The sequence below is a fragment of the Ipomoea triloba genome, chromosome 9 (genome assembly GCF_003576645.1).
Source record: "Ipomoea triloba cultivar NCNSP0323 chromosome 9, ASM357664v1".
Classification (NCBI taxonomy): domain Eukaryota; kingdom Viridiplantae; phylum Streptophyta; class Magnoliopsida; order Solanales; family Convolvulaceae; genus Ipomoea; species Ipomoea triloba.
Window position 1 is genome coordinate 14,933,296 of NC_044924.1, and position 19,369 is coordinate 14,952,664.

A 19,369-nucleotide genomic window follows, 5' to 3' on the forward strand; every position below is an offset into this window, starting at 1 on the left:
ATGGTTTCTTAGACTAGTTTTGTGCTATGGTCTTGTTTCCTACATCAAGTGGAAGGTTGGTTGATTGGCCCGGGAAAGCTAAAGAAGTTGACACACTACCAACTCAGGAGATGGTGATGTTTGTAGGTGTAAAAGATTAGGTCATCGTTGTGGATGGATATCTAGTGAACCTTGTAACATCGTTGATCATCTAGTGGAGTTGGGTTTCACCTTTGTGTGGCCCCGCAGACGTAGGGGAAGTGCTCCGAACTGCTTAAACATATCCTGGTTCCATTTATATTTTCTGCACTGTTTTTATTACGTATCTAATACAATAATTAACATAGGTGTTTAATTTGTTTTAAAAACTGAACCAAATAGGATATCACATGCATTCAAGATTCACCATCTTCCATATATGTTTGTTCTTCGCACATGGCGTTTATTGCTAGTCATTCAATTTCATGAGTTGGACATGTGTTTCTCAGCAGGCCAGGCCGAGGGTTGCTCATACAATCTTGAGATATCCAAAAATGAGGAAAAACAAAGCTTTTATTCGATTTGAATTGACCAGTTTCTGGGCCAACACAAGTGCGACAGTCAAAAGAGCTGCGTAAGCTGGATCAGGCAACTTCTCTGCCACTTTACCAATATAAGGTACACCCTCTGTTTTCTTCCTTGTCAGCCGTGCTACTCTTGGCGCCACAGCAAAATAAATGATCAGCCCTTGACTCACAGTGAACACCGTTTCTTTTGTTAATTTCCCAATGAAACCCACAAATTCGTCGCGGCTCAGTTCTCCGTCAAGGTTCAGATCAAATTTCTAGCAAGTTCAATTCCCAACACCAAATAATTAATTAATTACGTTTTAATCATCAAATTAGAGATAGGATAATTGCAGTTTTAGTTCCTACTTCATTAGAAAGTGTAATTTTTTTTTTGTTCTTAATTAATATGACGTTGTTTCTAAAAAGAAAAAAAAAATGATGTTACAATAGTTTCTCTAACTGGTCGTCAATGTGGTGTTTTTAAATTTTAGTCTTTCTTCTAATGAATATGGAAAAATGCACACATATTTCTATCATGAGTTTTAATTGTGGACAATTTAGTAACTTTTGATAACACATGTATTTCTTTCAAACTATTAATGATTCTAATTAATTTTCAAATTATGAATACCCTAAACTCTAGCAAATGCTCATTTCTCCATTCAAAATTGATTTAGGGTTGTATTCAATCATGATTTCTGTAGACTTTTAAATTGATAGATTTTAATAAACTTTTATTGACTTTTATAGAGTCGTTCAAAACTTTTTAAAACTTTGTAAGAGTGTATAAAAATATATATAAAAAAATATTCATAAACTTTTATCAACTTTTTCATTTTATAAAGTCTACAAAAGTCATTGAAATTCTAAATTTAATACATTCCTACAAACTTTCAATGATTTTGATTCTTATCACTTATAATTTTCTTACAAAACATGTTATAATATATCATAAAATTCTTCTCATTATATAGTTCTTCACTAATATCAACATTCTCAACATTATTATTTTTATCCATAGTATGGTGAGACTATTAATAATCATCAACAAAAAAAAAAAAACTATTTCATAAGAAATTCATAACAATATTGGACACCAAAATTTATAGTAATAGAATTGTACAAATAAAATATTTAAAAATATAATTACTAGTTGCATAAAATAAAAAAATTTAAAACAATATAATATTAATAATATATATAAAAAATTATACTTGATATACTGCTTGACATCAAGCAAAGAGTAATTATTTGCAATAGCAATTTGGAACAGCAAACAGCAACAATGTGTTGTTTGCAACCCCAAATTATTGTTGCAGACAGTAGTTAACTATTCGTAGTAGCTTGTTATATATATATATATATATATATATATATATATATATATATATATATATATATTACGAATATAAACATGAAAAGAACAAAAATCAAAATATACAAGTATTTATATGAATATTATGAAACATATAGTAAAATTTGAAGGTGATAGATTAAATATTTGCTTTGTTCATGTATTTAGGGAGAAAAAGTTCTTAGAGAAAGTTTAGAAGTTAGGGAGAAAAGTTCGTAGAGAAAGTTTAAGAGTTGGGCATAAAAGTTCGTAGAGAAAGTTTAGAAGTTAGGAATAAAAGGTTCGTAGAAAAAAATAAAAATTTAAAATATACAAGCAATAATGAAGTAAAAATAATATTATTTTAACCAAATGAGGTAGCTCAAGTGGCAAGTGAGTTCTCTTTGTGGGGAGGAATTTTGGAAAAACCCGGGTTCAATTCCCACAAGCTACAATTCCCCCTGGGTGTGGGTGAACCCTCGGAGAAAGACCTCGTGAGGGTTGGTAGAAACAAAATTTTGAAATCTAATTTCAACTATTTATATTTGAGAAAAGAAAAGTCTACAAAAGTCCTAAAATTAAAAAGTCTACACAAATTCATAACTTTTTGAATACCACATTATTTTTAAAAGTCTTAATCGAATACCACCAGACTTTTAAAGACTATTTAAAAATTTTGACTCAATACTGTTTGACTTTTAAAGACTTCCTAAAAATTTGAATTGAATACCCCAAATATTTAATGTTCATAAAAACCTTTAAACGTCTATGAAATTCATGATTGAATACATCTCTAAATCATCAACAAAGATGATCTATGATCTAAAATGTGTTGTAGGAACTTATGGAACTAAAAGAAACACAGCGTTGTGAGAGTTTAATCTTTTAAATTGTGAATTATGACTTTCATAAGGAGTAATGGAGTATAATGGAGTCCTTTAGTCAATTAAGAGAGTACTCAATTGTAAAAATAGATTATGGATAGGTAATAAGAAACAAAACACAATTGTGCTCGGTCGAATCAAATAATAAAATCTTGACCCGGCCCATCATAACCAAAAAGTAAAAGTTTTGCTCTTTAAGTTCTTTAGTTCAGAATTATTATATTTATTAATTTATGTTTTTTTTATTTATTATAATATGTTACAAGTTAAAAAGTATTTATTTACATCCTTTTATTATTATTGTTAGGTATAACCCAGATCCTTTAACATTTAGTTAAAGATGGATGAATCACTCCCACTCAATCATATCCCTAGATTATTTATATCTTTTTATTATAATTATTATTTATGTTTTAATTTATAATTTTATTTTAATATAAATAATAATAATTATCACCATTAAAATAATTAAAAAAACAAAAATATTTTTAAAAATAAAAGAAACCAAAAAAAAAAAAAATCTAATTTTCAAAATAATCATTTTCCAAAACACATTTCCTGTGTTTCTAAATAGATCCTAAATGCATCAACTTGGTGACTAATTATTAGGAGATACTATTACAACTCAATTTTATTTAGGACTAAAATTACATTTATCTTATGAACTAAAATTGCAATGCTCTAGAGATAAAAGGGCTAATAGGAACGTACTTTAATCAATGTCTTGACTTCTTGTTTTGAAGGAGGATCAAAATGTGGTGCAGGCAAGGTTTTGTTAATCCGACTAGGAGAAGTGACATACAAATCAGGATCCATATATATATATATATATATATATATATATATATATATATATATATATATATATATATATATGTATATATATTATTCTTGGAAGAAAATTAGTCAAATTTGAAACATTTGAATCTTACTTGTAGATTAGCAGCACGGCAATGTAAAGATCTTCAAAGGTTAGATTGAGCCTCCCTGCTTCATTTTTGAAACCATCAAAAACCTTGTCTGATATTTTTTGAACTTGTCTTGCTCTCCATTTCTTGTAACCTACAACCAGATATAAAAGATAGCTCTTTTTATTTTAATTTTTTTCTGTAAAAATATGTAGAACGAAAGGGGTATCTTATTTGTAGTATTACCTGCATATTTCGCTAGAACCAGACCCATTTTGGGTTTTACAAGTTAAAGCAGGAGTAGTTTGTCTTCTTGTTCTTCTTCTTCTCCTTCTGGAAACGTGATACTGGTATTTAACTTCTTGTGGAGTTGGCAGAATGGCAGGTGAGATTTGCTCGGTATTTGGTACCTCAAAAATGATAAATTATAGTATCCGAAATCACCACTTTTTGATCCTTCAATTATTTTTCAATTGTTCATGTAATCTATAGTTGTTAATTTCAATTAATTTGATCATCGAATTGTTTAAAATTTTGTCAATTAAACCTTTTGAGTATCAAATTGACGAAATTTTAAATAAGGAAAAATCATCTTTTTAGTCTCTAAGAAGGGTTTAATTGACGAAATTTTAAACAATTAAATGATTAAATAGTTAAAATTAAAAATTAGGAATTATATATTTTTTTTTGGTAAATAAAACTAGGAATTATATGGACAGTTAAAAAACAATTGAGTAATCAAAATTATGATTTTCTCATTATATTATATTAATAAAAGTAATACGAATATTATAATATGTTTGGGTCAGCACCAGGCAACTGCACGTCCAGCTAGCCATGTTTTGCTTAGATTTATCTTGTATTATAAATTCATAGAAGAAATGGATGGCTTCCATTTGATCTGAGTACATGCTGCTAATTCATGTGACTCAATTATTTTATTGACCTATCGTTATTCGTTTTTTTTTTTTTTTTTTTTTTGAGGAAACCTATCGTTATTCGTTAATGCTTAAAAAACTACTGTAGTGTGTTTCACAACTCTTCGACTTTTGTGCAATTTATTTGCAAAATACAGTACACTAGCTAGTAGCCTAGTACTAGTAAATAAAAGGGAAAAATTACATTTTAACCCTTGAATTATACGATAATTGTAATTTTTGTCCATAAGAGCAATATCAATAGTATGTGAGGTTTTTGGGATGATTTTTGAGGTGCCAACTAGGAGAAAGAGAAAGACGGAGAGGGAGGGAGGGAGGGAGGGGTTGTTATGCCGTGGACCCAGGTCCACCTTACAAGGTGGACCTGGGTTTACATTCACATATACTATACTCTACATTCAAATACATTATACTATACATTCACAATTTGTAAACTCCACATTCACATATTACAAGATTATATGTTTAGTAACTATACTCTACATTCACATACACTATATTCTACATTCACAATTTGTAAACTCCACATTCACACATTCAAAACTCTATATTCACAGGTCCTATACTCTGCATTCACAACTTGAGAACTCCACATTCACACATTACAGGGCTACAAGTTGTTAGAACTTCTTAACTCTATTACAGATTCACACATGCATAACTCTACATTCACGATTTCTATACTCTACATTCACATACACTATATTCTACATTCACAATTTGTAAACTCCACATTCACACATTCAAAACTCTATATTCACAGGTCCTATACTCTGCATTCACAACTTGAGAACTCCACATTCACACATTACAGGGCTACAAGTTGTTAGAACTTCTTAACTCTATTACAGATTCACACATGCATAACTCTACATTCACGATTTCTATACTCCATATTCACAATTTGAAACTTCCACATTCACACATTTCTAGGCTACTCTACATTCACACAATCATAAATCTACATTCACGATTTCTATACTCTACATTCACACTTTGAAACCTTTACATTCACACATTTTTGGACAACTCTATATTCAGCAATATGTTTACTAATTTAAAAAAAAAAGAAAAAAAAGAAAAAAAAAAGAGACAAAAACGACGTAGTTTTGGACCTAGGTCCACCTTGCAAGGTGGACCTGGGTCCACAGCATAATTTGTCGGGAGGGGGGGGGGGGGGNGGGGGGGGGGGGGGGGGGGGGGGGGGGAGAAGAAGGAAAAAGAGAAAAAAAAAACAATAAGCACAGGTTTGACTCAACAACAAAAAATAAAGGCCTTGACGCGCCAGCTAGTGCATGCAGTACATTGTGAACGCACTCAGCTGGGAGTGATCTGTGCGCTCCACGCACGCGTGATGGCCATTCCTTTCCCTTTTCTCTCCTGGCAGGCCCCACAAAAAACCCATCTTGCATAAGAGCATATACACCAATGGTTTATTTACGGTTTTGTAGACTAACTTTGCCACATGGAGGAAAGAGAGAGTAGGAGAGAGAAAGCAAAGTTGCTTATGTTATTATTGGTTTTTGGAACAGTAATTTACTGACACCAAAGCCAAGAAAAAATAAATGTTGTGCGTGTTTCGCGCACAGCAAGCGCCCGCTGGGCGCGCACCTTTTTAATTTTCTTTTTAATAAATCAAATTTATTTTATTTTTTTTCCTCTCCTCCCATTTTCTCTTTTCTAATCACACTTACAAAAGCTCTTCAAAAACCGGAAAAAAAAACCCTACTACTAAGGATGCTCTAAAGACCCAAGCCCTTCTCTCTCTCCTTCACATAAGTCATGTTTTTCTCAAATATCGTGAAACAAATTATTATTGTGGTTGCACTAAGTAACATGGAAAATACTACATGTACTCTCATTTCATACTCCCAACTTGTACTCCTTCTCACAAACTTTTGATGTAGACACCTATCATGGGACTCACATGATGAAAATATCCAATCCTAATTTGTCACATCAGGGAGTAAAAGTGAGGGAGTAGAATTTGGGAGTACATGTAGTATAACTCAAGTAACATGGAGTTACAATAGTACCATCGAATTAGTCTTCAAAGCAACTTATATAGGTTGTGGACTTTTGTACCCTACTATGATATCTGATACTTATTACCATTTTTATTTGCCTACTTTTTTAATCTTATTATTGGATCCAAAATCATTTATTAATTATAAATTCATTACTTTTTTTCCTCTAAACTTTTGAACAACGGAATAATAAAAATGGAAAGAATATATGCGTGTGTGTGTGTAATTTTATATATGTAATATATATTTTTATATATTTATTTATTTATTTTGATTACAATTTTATTTCCTACTAAATGAAGAGGTAGACTATTTTTACTTAAACGTTAAACTCATTACAAGTACTAAGTATTTAATTTCCATTACTATTTCGATCTCAATGTTTGAACTAGTCTTTTTTTTTTTTTTTTGTGCTGCTATTTTAAGCGAAAATATGAATAACACTAGTATATATAAAAAATGTAAAACTATTTTTCAGTTTGATTTTCTTTCATATTGTTTGTGACTCAACGATGAGTGACTGCCACTATTTATCTCCTATTTTTCTAATTCAGTCTTAATTAATTTAGGGGACTGTCGTTGTATACATTTTTGCAATCAAATACATCTACACATATATTAACGTTTTCCAATAAATAAATACTAACGAGGAACACATGCGATGTGTACTGGAATTTAAATGGAGATGTTAGTCCTTAGGAAACATCGTTATGGGAATTGAAGATATTTAAATGTACCTGATTGTTTTATCGGGACGAGGGTCCATCATAAATCGAATATATATAAAAGTACAGAACGATGGTAGAAAATAATAATATTATCATCCGGGGTGCTAGGCCTAAAAGAATACGTACAAACCTCGAGATACCAGCTCAAAACGGCAACCCAAATAATAAATAAATAGGGAAGTAATAAATAACATAGAACTAAATATGTTACATTACCAACAGGACATGAACCCTGGCGTGCCGGCAGGAGAGAGAAGACTTAGACCAATAGACCGGAAGGCGTTTGGCGAGGCAAGGGATGCTTTTTAAGAGGTGGGAAGGCACCATAGTTATACTGTTGAAAGATGATAGATGCCAGAAGTACCTACCCTTTTGGACTATTTAAGAAAGGTTACGTTAATGTCAAGTGAATGCTGTTAAATAAACCATCATGTGATATTTTTACGTCAATATGCTAACAATTGCAAAAGTACCTTGTGTAGTGTGTTTTAAAGGGTTTTGACAGGTTTGAAAGCTTGGAATAACCGAGGAATGATATATATGATGAAAGGGGAACAAACCCGACCTTGGCACACGCAAAGACCAAACCCGAACCAGCAGAAGAAACAAGGACAAGGAAATCTCCCCGTCCGCGCCAACTCCATGCGTCGAGCCAGCGTGGATGAGTTCCAGTAGCTCCCCACGCGTGCATTCACCCGTGGAGGCCACGTGGACGGAGCATTAAAACCTATGCGCAAAATTGTTTAAAATGGGACATTTTTTCAGCTTGGGAGGGGGGAGACCTCATAATTTCACATTCCAAATTTTAGATTAGGGTTTAGGGTAGGAATCTTAGAGAGAGGAGAATGCTTGGGAAGAGATTGAAGGATTGAATTGTGACTACTTGTTCCCATTTGGTATACTCTTTTCATTTATTATTCGCAATTGCTTTTCAAATTCCTTCGTTGAATCCCTTCTTCTTTTGATTTCATTTGCAGTTCCTATTGTATTGTTATTGAATCTTGATCTTGAATATTGGATGATGTTTGTTAAGCCCATGAGTGGCAAGATTCTAGGGTAGGGCTAGGATTGAAAGAGCTTTGCATTTATGATTTGAATATCCAAATGAGACTTGAATCCCCTTTGATTTTGCTGAAATTGTGTGTATGTTTGTGATTGATCTTGTTGGATCGAGGGCCCCAGTCCCTTCAAGAGTCTAGGATCACCCATTTGGCGAGATATCGCAAATGGGTGAGAGCCCGATGCTCACATCTCCCGCCCTCAATCCGGAAGGATGATGTCCGGAGGGAACTCGTAGGCAAGCTAAGGTGTTTGATAAAATTCCCTAACCGAATGAGGATTGGGAGCTTCAGTGTGACGCCACTTGAGATTGTATACCGAGTCCCTTTAGCAAGACCAATAGGTAATCCAAGCCTCTTCTTAGCAAAATAATGCAAGCTCCGATAAGTCCTAGCCCCGTCCGTTCTTTCCTTTGTGATTAACTCATTTTACCAAAGATTATATCAATGAAACCATGTTCCTTTCTTGTTTGCTTTTCCTCCTTGTTATCTCGGCAATGAATGATAGAATGCTTAACCTCTCTAATTTGCCATCCTCGTGAACACGACACTCGTGGACTTTTACTCGTTTTACCACCTTCATCCACCTCACCATAAACTACAAACCATCAAAATGGCGCCGTTGCTGGGGATGGCAAACGGTGTAGTTTAAAGTTTTTCTATCTTGAATTGCTTAGATAACTTGTTTGATTGATTTTCTTTTTAATTTTGTTTCTTTTGACCATCATTTCACACTTAACCACACAACAAACCATTTTAGCTAATCTTCAAAAGGAGCTACCTCTTGTGCTCCGATTCTTTGTTTGAACATTTGATTGTAGGTTCCCTTCTTAAGGCTATGGATCAACCCCCGTCAGACGAGAGAGCTTACTATGGTTATCTACCCTATGAAACCCTTACTACCCACCACCACCACAACCATATCCACCTCCACAATACTATCATCCATACCATTTTTCTTACCCACCTCTACCGTATTATCATGAACAAGCCTACGCAACACATCACTATTTACCCCCACGACATCATACACACGAGACAACCCCAAATTATCCTCAAACGCACCCCGACGAGCTAAAAAATCAACACACTGAAAATTCCCTGCACAGTAGCCCATCCACGCGTGGAGGATGCGTGGATGGATTCCAGTAGCCATCCACACCATGCCTTCACGCGTGGACTCAACATGGATGAGGCTGAAAAAGGTTTTTATTTCTCTGTTGCTCTGGATCAATCTATTCCATCCAAAAATGGTCAGGACGACCTCGAAAAGCGTCTCAATGATTTCCTACGCGAAACGAGAGAAGAGAATGCCAAACTAAAGGAGACCATCATGAAAGAAATGTTAGGAGAAATCCAAGAGCTCCGCCATGAGATGCTCTCACCTCTCCAAACTGTTGAAAGTACCCTTGCCAAGATAATGGAGATGATCCAAGTACAAGGGGAGGATGATGTGAAGTGGGAGAGCACTTCCCGATGCCACCTTACCACCACCTATATATATATATATAATTTCAGTTTAATTATTTACCCAAGAATTTGAATTGAAATTTTGTAAGTAAATGAATAAGCATTCAAAAACTTTCTTCAAAGACTGATAGTTCTCTGATTGTAAAAATAGCATGATGATCAATTTTAAAAATTTCTTAAATTCATGAAAGTTCAATTCTGGTATTCATATTAAAGGTTAGCCTAGCTTGTTAGGGTACAGTAGTTTTCTTTTTAATCTTTTTGTCTGCAAAATTTTTGTTCTTTTTTTATTTGTGTGTGTACTTGAGCTGCGGTGTACTGTGCCATTATTGTTTGAGTTATTTATGAAAATCTTGATCAATGGCTCTAGTGAAAGATGGGGTTAGATTTAGGTGTTGATCAAATCTAGATCAATGGCTCAAATTAATAAAATAAAAAAAAAGGCATTATAAACCCAGGATCTACTACTAGCGCTCATCTCGTCTCTTCTCTTCTATGTTACTTTGGCAATGTCCACTAATTAATTGCCGAAACCTGATTGGAAAAGAATAGTGGTTGTGTTTTGGGATTGAACAAAAAAAAAAAAGGCGCGTCCTCAATTAAAGAAGCAAACTGTAAAAAAAAATGGTGCATCTTAAGAAGGAAAACAAAGCACCTTAAAAAAGATAAAATGCACCTTAAGAAGGAAAACCACACACCTAAAGCTTTAAACTGACGCACCTTAAGAAGGAAAACAACGCACCTAAGAAGGAAAATCACACACCTTAAGTTTCAACAACTAGCTCACCTTAAGCGCACATATCTGTACCTTAAGAACACATATCACACACCTTAAGAAGGAAAACCACGCACCTAAAGCTTTAGACTGACGCACCTTAAGCATACAGCATAGAGACCACACACCTTAAGTACAAAAACCACACACCTTAATTTGACCTAGATGCATAAAGATCAAATTGTCACTGCATTTGTTTTTAATCTGTGTTCAATCTGGGTTGTTGGTTTTGATTGAATCAAGGGCTGAGATTAAACCCCATCTTTTACCTGAAGCGTATTGCCGTTCAGATGAGACCAGGTAGCCCAAGAGAGAACTAAAAACAACGCATAGTCGTCCACGTGTCCAAATCTAATGGATTAGAAACACTGATTTAAAAAAAATGCGGTGACATTTTCGTAAATAATTGAGCATCGAAGTGCAAGTAAATTGTGTTAAAAGTGCAAGTAACAGTTTCATATAGTGCACCTAAGTGTAAGTAAAATGTACATTGAGTATCAATATTAAGTGCACCTAACGTTATAATTAGTTGCACCATACGTTATCATTAAGTTCACCTATGTGAAAGACATTATCATTAGGTGCACGAATGTTACCAACACTTGTAAGTGAAAATAGTTGCACTTTTATGTGATTTTACTTGCACTTTTTACTTGTAAATTTGCACCAATTACTTGCACTTATAACACATTTTACTTGCACCAAAGTTTGAGCTATTTACGAAAATGTCATCGCATTATATATATATATATATATATATATATATATATATATATATATATATAAGAATTTGAATTGAAATTTCGTGAGTAAATGAATAAGCATTCAAAAACTTTCTTTAAAGACTGAAAGTTCTCTGATTGTAAAAATAGCATGATGATCATTTTTCAAAATTTCTTAAATTCATGAAAGTTCATTTCTGGTATTCATATTAAAGGTTAGCCTTGTTAGGGTACGATGGTTTTCTTTTTAAGCTTTTTGTCTGCAAAATCTTTTGTGCTTTTTCTTTTTTCTTTTTTTCTTTTTGTGTACACTTGAGTTGTGCTGTACTGTGCCATTGTTGTTTGAGTTATTTATGAAAATGTCACCGCATCGTTTTTTAAAATTACATTTTATTCGTTGAATCTGGACATGTGGACAGCTGCGATTAGTTCTTAGTTCGTTCATAGGCTCTCGCACATGAGCGCGCCCCTATGGATCTGATCAAATTAAAAAAAAAAAAAAAAAAAAAAAAAAAAAAAAAAAAANAAAAAAAAAAAAAAAAAAAAACAACGCAGTGACAGTTTCGTAATTATTATCAACTCCAATGTGCAAACTTTAACACTTAATATGCAATCTTTAACAACTAAATATGCAAACTTGGTAAATTCTATAAAATCAACGAAAAAGCCAAATTTCAAATTTAAACTGTAAATCTTAGACTTTAAGTAGTAAAAAGTGAATCACCTGACTAAATAAAATAAAAAACTCAGCCAATGTGAATCACTAGTCCTACTTAAGCAATAAAATGTGAAACCCTAATTGCAATGTAGTTTCGACATTTTTGCAAGTGTAAAATTTTAATACTAAATATGCAAAATGTTAACATTAAATGTGCAAAACGTTAATACTAAATAGCAGATTTTAGTGTTTACATTTGCATAGTAAAGTTGGTGATAATTACGAAACTGTCACCATATTTTTCTTTTAAATTTGATTTGTTGTGTTCAATTTTTTCGAATGTAAGGTTGTAATTAGTTTTTAGAATTTTTTGCATTTTTAGTCCCACGACTATTGTGGTACTTGCAGAATTAGTCCACGACTTTCAAACTTTGTAATTTTGGTCCACGACTATTGTTTTTGTTGCAAAAATGGTCCTTTTCCAGTCAACATCTTGCCGGCAAAAAATCCGACGGATTTTCCGGCAAGTTTTCGCCGGAAAAAAAAATCCGATATGTTTTTCGTCAATTTTTCGGTGGAAAAAAAAATTCCCCTTTCAAGTAGTATTAAAATGGACATTTACATTGTTGAAAAACATTCATTTTTCTAGCGAGAAAACATCGATTATGCCGAAAAAACATATATTCTTATTTTGGTAAATTAATTAAAGTTAAAACTCGATTTTTAGAAAAAATTAAAGTTAAAACTAATTCAATTTTTTACTTAGTAAAATTATGTACAAATTCAATTTTTTTGATACTTTTTAGTTTAAATTTAATCTTAATAATATTATTTTTGTTGATCATGAATTTGTACTAATAATTTTGAATTTGTACCTAACTGGCTAAAAAGTAAAAATAATTAGAATTTTAACTTTAATTAGTTTAATTAGTTTTAATTTTTTTAGTTAAAATAGTCAATCACATATACATTTCAAATAGCTTAATTTGCTCCAAAGTCCAAATAGCTCACTGCCATAATGCTCCAAATTTCAAATAGCTCACTGCCAGTCGTGTTCATTGCCATTCTGCATTTTTATTTCTTCAATTGATCTTGACTTCAAAATTCTTATACTTATTTCAACTTAATTAGAAATGAATTAGTTTTAACTTTAATTAGTTTACCAAAGTTTGAAAGTCGTGTACCAATTCTGCAAATACCACAATAGTCGTGGGACTAAAAATGCAAAAAAAAAAACTTAGGTCACGTTTACTAACTGGAAATTTTATCCAGTTTTCTGAAAATTTAGAAAACTGGAAAATAGAAAATAGAAAACACATTTACTAACACAGTTTTCCATTTTGAAAGCAGGAAATAAAAACACTATTAAAAGCTGTTTTCTAAATGCAAAACAGAATCAGCTAGCACAAAGAGTCAACAGTTGCCTCCGCTGAGGCTCGAACCATCTCAACCTACTAAAGCACAAAGAGTGAACAGTTGCCTCCACTGAGGCTCGAACCCACTCTCATCATCCATTAGACCACAAGGTCTTGGCTATTCATTACTATGATTACTATGATTACATTCATTATCATCTTCTTTTACTTATCATCATGTTCTATCTTTTCCACTTGCATTACTTATTTAAACATAACTTATTTGTTTATACTTAAAATTATACATCATTAACATTATTAAAATTAAAAATTAAAATCTATACCACGTTTTATATTTTGATCGAACTGGATTGATTATTGGTTCGGATATTTTTAATTATGTTATATCAGATACAAGTTTGGTTCAAATATCGGATATTGAAATTTCACATATATAATATTAGAATTCAAAATAAAAATTATATATTATATACATGTCATTCAAATGAATATATCCAAACATATTTTAAATATTAGTTCAAAAATATTAATATTATCTAAACTAAATTTTATGTGACTTAATAGGTTATTGTTTCAGATATATTTTTATTTATGTTATATACATATATAAATTTGGTTCGGATATCAAATGTAAAATTTTTACATATTGGACTTAAAATTAAAAAATTATATTTATTCTATTTAAATAAAATATATTTTAAATATAAGGTCTAAAAATCACTCGAAATTAAACTTATTGTTAATTTTATAACGTTAATCTAAAAAAATAAATTTGAAAAAAATAAAAGTATTAGTAAACAAGGTTTCTAAACAGAAAACAGAAAACAGAGAATGAAAATTGAAAAATTAAAAAACAGCAAACAAAAAACAATTTTCTATTAGTAAGCAGACCTTTAGTTTTTAGTTTTCTCCTACGGACTTGTTCTCGTGTGATCCAATATATATATATAATTTCAGTTTAATTATTTACCGAAAATTTTGAATTTAAATTTTGTAAGTAAATGAATAAGCATTCAAAAACTTTCTTTAAAGACTGAAAGTTATTGTAAAAATAGTGCGATGATCACTTTTCAAGATTTCTTAATTAAATTGATGAAAGGTCAACTCTGGTATTCATTTAAAAGGTTAGCCTTGTTAGGGTACGGTGGTTTTCTTTTTAAGCTTTTTGTCAACAAAATTTTTGTAGCCTTGTTAGGGTACGGTGGTTTTCTTTTTAAGCTTTTTGTCTGCAAAATATTTGTGCTTTTTTTGTGTGTGTACTTGAGCTGCGCTGTACTGTGCCATTATTATTTGGTAACAGGACTAAAGCATAGACAACAGGACCCAAAGCTAAGAAAGCATATATCAACTTTTTCTTTCCAAAATCACAAACAAAAAAAAAATGTGTGTAGAAAGTGGTGGTGATTGTTTTGAAGACTCCACTTTGGTAGAAGCTGAAGATGTTGGGTTCTCTCAAAACCCTAGCTTCTCCATTGAAGAAGAGGAAGAAGAAGAAGCACACCCTTACGAGCAGAACTACTGTGGTGCCATGGATATGGAGCTTATCCAGCAGCAGCTGAATAATGTTGAACAGTGTTATAATAACACCAATGATGGGAACAATGGGCGTTTGGTCCAAGAATTAGGACCAGATCTTATGTTTCCCTTGAGTGTTCTCCCCCCACAACCCCCTTTGCTGAGAAACTACTACTTGTTTCACTCTTTACCTCATGGGGGCTTTGCAATTGGGGGATCAAGTAGTAGCTATAGCTCTTTGTTTGATGAGAGAGATCATCAGGTTCCGAATAATAATAATGTTAATGTTAATGTTGCTTTCTACCAAGATGTAAATGGAATTGGAAGGGGTTTTGAATTCACTGCTGACATGAATGATTTGGGCAAAAATAGAGATGGTAAGGACTCCAAACACTTTGCCACAGAGAAGCAAAGGAGAGTCCATTTCAATGACAAGTTCCAGGCCTTAAGGAAGCTGATCCCAAACCCCACAAAGGTACTTTAATTTTATTTAATTTATATATGCTCAACTTCCTCCGATAGATCCATTCTATTATATATAGGCCTTGTTTGGTTATTGACAGATTCGCCAATTTTTGGCGAATCCGTCATTTTCAACGTTTTGAACGCTGAAAAATGCGTTTGGTTAATGGCGGTTTGGAGCAGCAGATTTGCTCCAAACCGCCAAGTTGCAAAACAGCGGATTTGGTCAATGGTGTTTAAACGCTGGGCAGTTCTTTCCCCAAAACGCCCTTTAATAAAAAAAAATTTAAACGTTTAGTTTGCCCAACGCACCGCTGGGCAGTGCTCCGGGCAAACTGTTGAAATCAATGGAGCCTTCACGTATCCCACCGATTGTGGGATAAGTGGGGAATCAAAGGGAGAGCCACGGTGCGGCTCTCCCTCCCCCTCTTTTTTTTTTTAAACATTAATAATAATAATATTATTATTATTAGTAGTATTACTACCTCCGTCCCATTTTATTTGTTTGATTCGGTTAACGAGGCTTGATTGAAATTATTTTTAATTCAATTTTTCATAATATTAAATTTAGTATTAGTATATAAAATTTATATATTTAGAAACTACATTAAAAGTACTATTAAACACAAAAAAATAAATTTAAAAAATAATTAAAAATTACTAAAGAAAATAAGCAAGGAAGAAAGAGTTGGTTTGACCAGTGAATAGTGAACAGGACAGGTAAAATGGGACAGAGGGAGTATTATTTATTATTGTTGTATACCCTTTTGGTCATTTTACATGTTAACAGCTAATCTAAATAGCTAATTTTACTAAACATCTTTTTACAAACCGCTAATACAATCCTCTGGTTAAACACGCTAATACAATCCGCTATTTGATAACCGGTAACACAATCCGCTAACGCTAAATGCTAACCGTTGATAACCAAACAAGCCCATAATGATTAACTAATGCATGCTATTTTTTTTTTAAAAAAATGAAGAATGATAGGGCATCAATTCTGGGGGACGCTATTGAGTACATAAATGAGCTTAAGAGCACAGCGAGTAAACTCAAGGATCTGGTAGAGAAGAAGAGATGCAGCTGCAGAGAGAGGATTAAGAGGCCTAGCAGGCGGCAGAAAACTACAACAGAAAATGATGTGAAGTTTGAGCTGGAAGATATGCTCCAATGTTGCAACGGAGTTTCATTATCAAGTTCAAGTTCTTGGCACCGGACAAAATCCAAGAATAATAATACCGAGGTTGATGTTCGAATCCTGGACGATGAAGTCACAGTGAAACTAATTGTCCTGCAGAAGAAGAAGAAGAAGGGGACAAACTGCCTGCTCTTAGTTTCAAAGCTTCTTGATGAACTGCAGCTCCATCTGTACCATGTTGCCGGAGGGCTCATCGGTGATTACTATAGCTTTCTCTTCAACTCCAAGGTTAGTTGTTACGTTTACTACCTACTTCTTCTTCATGTTATATTGTTATGTGTATGTATATATATATAATTTTGCAGATCTTCCAAGGCACTACGGTGTATGCGAGTGACATAGCCAACACGCTCGTTGAGGCTATGGAGAAAGACGTAGTACAGTACACAGCAGCCATTGCACCGCCCGCCCTACAATTAAGCACTAGCTAGCTAATCACAACAGAAACTCGATCTGGTAATTTTGTTTCTCCCTATCTAAATCATTTTCCCTATCTACAATCCCCTGTTTGGTAAATGATTGTTGGTTGATTGGGTTGGTTATTTGGTTTAGAATGTATGATTTGTTGATAATATTAACTAATTGTAGAAAGTTGTTTGATAAATTAGCTGTTAGCTGATAGATGTTTGGTATAATTTTTTTTCTCAAAAAGCTAATTGAAAAGACTGCTTTGAGTAGCCTTTTGAATTTTAGCATTTTGAAGTTACAAAAAGCTTATTAACCAAGCTACTAATAGTAGTCAAATAAGCCAAAATTGGCTGATAGGCTAATTATTACCAAACAGGGCCTATAGTTTTCTTTAGTACTATTGACTCCACTGAGACTTGAGCCCATACCTTGGAAGAGTCCTTACATGCCATTAGATAACAAGATCATTGGCGAATTATTACAGTTAATTATATACAGTTAATTCCTCTAAAAGCATCATTATGTTTTCTCTAAAAATTTACTTGTATGAAAGTTGATCGAATATTTTGAATTGAATTTAATGTAGTTAATTGTTTTGAAAGAGCTAAGGGCACATGTTGTTCTTGAGAATGAATACTTAGTTCCATGGTGTTTGATTACTTGCAGATTCTTTAGAAGTTGATATTTACAAGACCAGATCGAAGTGATTAGCATCCATTTACCATGGTGAATAGGAAATAGGAAATATAATTAAAATAGGCAGCAAATTAAAGTATGATATACGAAGTGATACTTTGCTTAATCCTTAGGAAGATCATAGCATTGCTTAATCAAGCAGTAGTGGAGATGCTTGGTTAAAATTATTCAACAGATAATTGAATGATATAGTGCAGCCTAAATGTTTGTTGGCCATGAGTTTTTCTTTGAAAATTTATTTTAAAAACATACTTGCAATCGCGCACTGCTTTACAGAGAATTAAACTTAAAATCTTAAAAATGTCAATAAAGTTGTCAATTAATGTAGGTTGTCCCAGCCCACGGCGGGTTGTAATTTTCACTACTCTTTACGACCCCGCTCGCAAAGTCCGTAGGCTAGAATCCTTCAATCCTAACCCACCTCATACGGGTTAGCCCACGGGCCAACTTTAAGAATTAAAAGAAAAAAAAAGAGAATTTAAAAAAAAAGGTCAAATAGGGCCCTAAACTTTACTTAAAAAGTTAATTAGACCCCTAAACTTTTAAAAGTTGCAATTAAACTCATAAATTTGCAATTTGGATAGATAATACAACCCTAACTTAAGTCCAAAAACTAACTACTCATGATTAAATAGCATAAAGAACACAAAAGCACAAGTAATAAACATAAATTTTGCAAAAGAGAGACAAAATGAAAGAAAACTTCTCTATTGAAATTGGATGGTAGAATCTTGAAATATTGGAATCCAAGGTTCAAATCCAAGATTACAAGCTTCAAAAGTGTTAAAGAATATAAATCTAAGTCTAATTTTATCTAAAAATATGAAAGAAAGTGAAAGAGGATGTTTAGGGTTCAACCATGGACCAAAACCGTGGAGAAACGCTGAAACCGCGCTTAAATATTGAACAGAGCACATGTGACACGGCTGTGTCACTGGCCGTGTCAATAAAATGGAAATTCTATGTGAGGTTGCTGGAAATCGCCCAAAAAGACATGGTCGTGCACTTGCTATTAGAAGTGATTAATCGGTTTTTGGACCTTAATGTACCAAAATTGTAAGTTTATGAGTTTACTTGCAACTTGTGAAAGTTTAAGGGCCTAATTGAATCTTTAAGTAAAGTTTAGGGCCTATTTGACCCTTTTACCTAAAAAAAAAATATTATAGTATTATTTTATATTCTAATAATTTAACCTAAATAATGCTCCCTCCGTCCTATTTTGGTTGTCTGGTTCGTTTAACGAGGCTGGATTGAAGTTATTTTTAATCCAATTTTTTTATAATATTAAGTTTAGCATTAATATATAAAATTTATATATTTAGAAACTACACTAAAAGTACTATTCAACATAAAAAATTAAATTTAAAAATAATAATAAAAATAAGCAATGAAGAAAGAGTTTTCTTTTTGGTAAATCCACCAGGTCTTTCTCCGTCCACTCATGGGGAATCGATCGAAATTCTTCTCCACAAAGAGAGCTCACTTGCCACTTGAGCAATGAAGAAAGAGTTGGTTTGACCAATGAATAGTAAATAGGACAAGTAAAATGTGACAGAGAGAGTATTAGATTCTTCCGTGTTTAGAAATTAAAATATTTTAGATTTTAATTTGTTTAATGTTTAGTAATATATGTGTGTGTGTTGTGGTGGGAGGGGAGGGGAGGGGGGGGGGGACATTTCCTTT

The 19,369-nt window shown here is 32.7% G+C and overlaps 2 protein-coding genes across 2 annotated transcripts; one reads left to right on the forward strand and one right to left on the reverse strand.

Annotated features, from left to right (window-relative positions):
* Positions 1–389: 389 nt before the first annotated feature.
* On the reverse strand, positions 390–3,971 carry LOC116030831. Its single transcript, XM_031273175.1, has 4 exons — positions 3,899–3,971; positions 3,677–3,806; positions 3,456–3,528; positions 390–802 (listed from the first exon to the last, which is right to left on the reverse strand). The coding sequence occupies exons 1-4, from the start codon at positions 3,924–3,926 to the stop codon at positions 488–490; spliced, it is 546 nt and encodes a 181-aa protein (XP_031129035.1). The 5' UTR covers positions 3,927–3,971; the 3' UTR covers positions 390–487.
* Positions 3,972–14,785: 10,814 nt separating this feature from the next.
* On the forward strand, positions 14,786–17,013 carry LOC116029607 (transcription factor bHLH10-like). The gene is made up of 3 exons (XM_031271656.1): positions 14,786–15,394; positions 16,367–16,810; positions 16,888–17,013. The coding sequence occupies exons 1-3, from the start codon at positions 14,786–14,788 to the stop codon at positions 17,011–17,013; spliced, it is 1,179 nt and encodes a 392-aa protein (XP_031127516.1).
* Positions 17,014–19,369: the final 2,356 nt, after the last annotated feature.

Excerpts from the sequence above, each read along its gene's own strand:
- LOC116030831 (XM_031273175.1), bottom strand. The coding sequence starts at position 3,926 with ATGGGTCTGGTTCTAGCGAAATATGCAG. Across the intron at positions 3,807-3,898 it reads GGTTCTAGCGAAATATGCAG|GTTACAAGAAATGGAGAGCA; the intron begins GTAATACTACAA and ends ATCTGGTTGTAG. Across the intron at positions 3,529-3,676 it reads GCCGTGCTGCTAATCTACAA|TCGGATTAACAAAACCTTGC; the intron begins GTAAGATTCAAA and ends CACTTCTCCTAG.
- LOC116029607 (XM_031271656.1), top strand. The coding sequence starts at position 14,786 with ATGTGTGTAGAAAGTGGTGGTGATTGTTTTGAAGACTCCACTTTGGTA. Across the intron at positions 15,395-16,366 it reads TGATCCCAAACCCCACAAAG|AATGATAGGGCATCAATTCT; the intron begins GTACTTTAATTT and ends AAAAAAATGAAG. Across the intron at positions 16,811-16,887 it reads GCTTTCTCTTCAACTCCAAG|ATCTTCCAAGGCACTACGGT; the intron begins GTTAGTTGTTAC and ends ATAATTTTGCAG.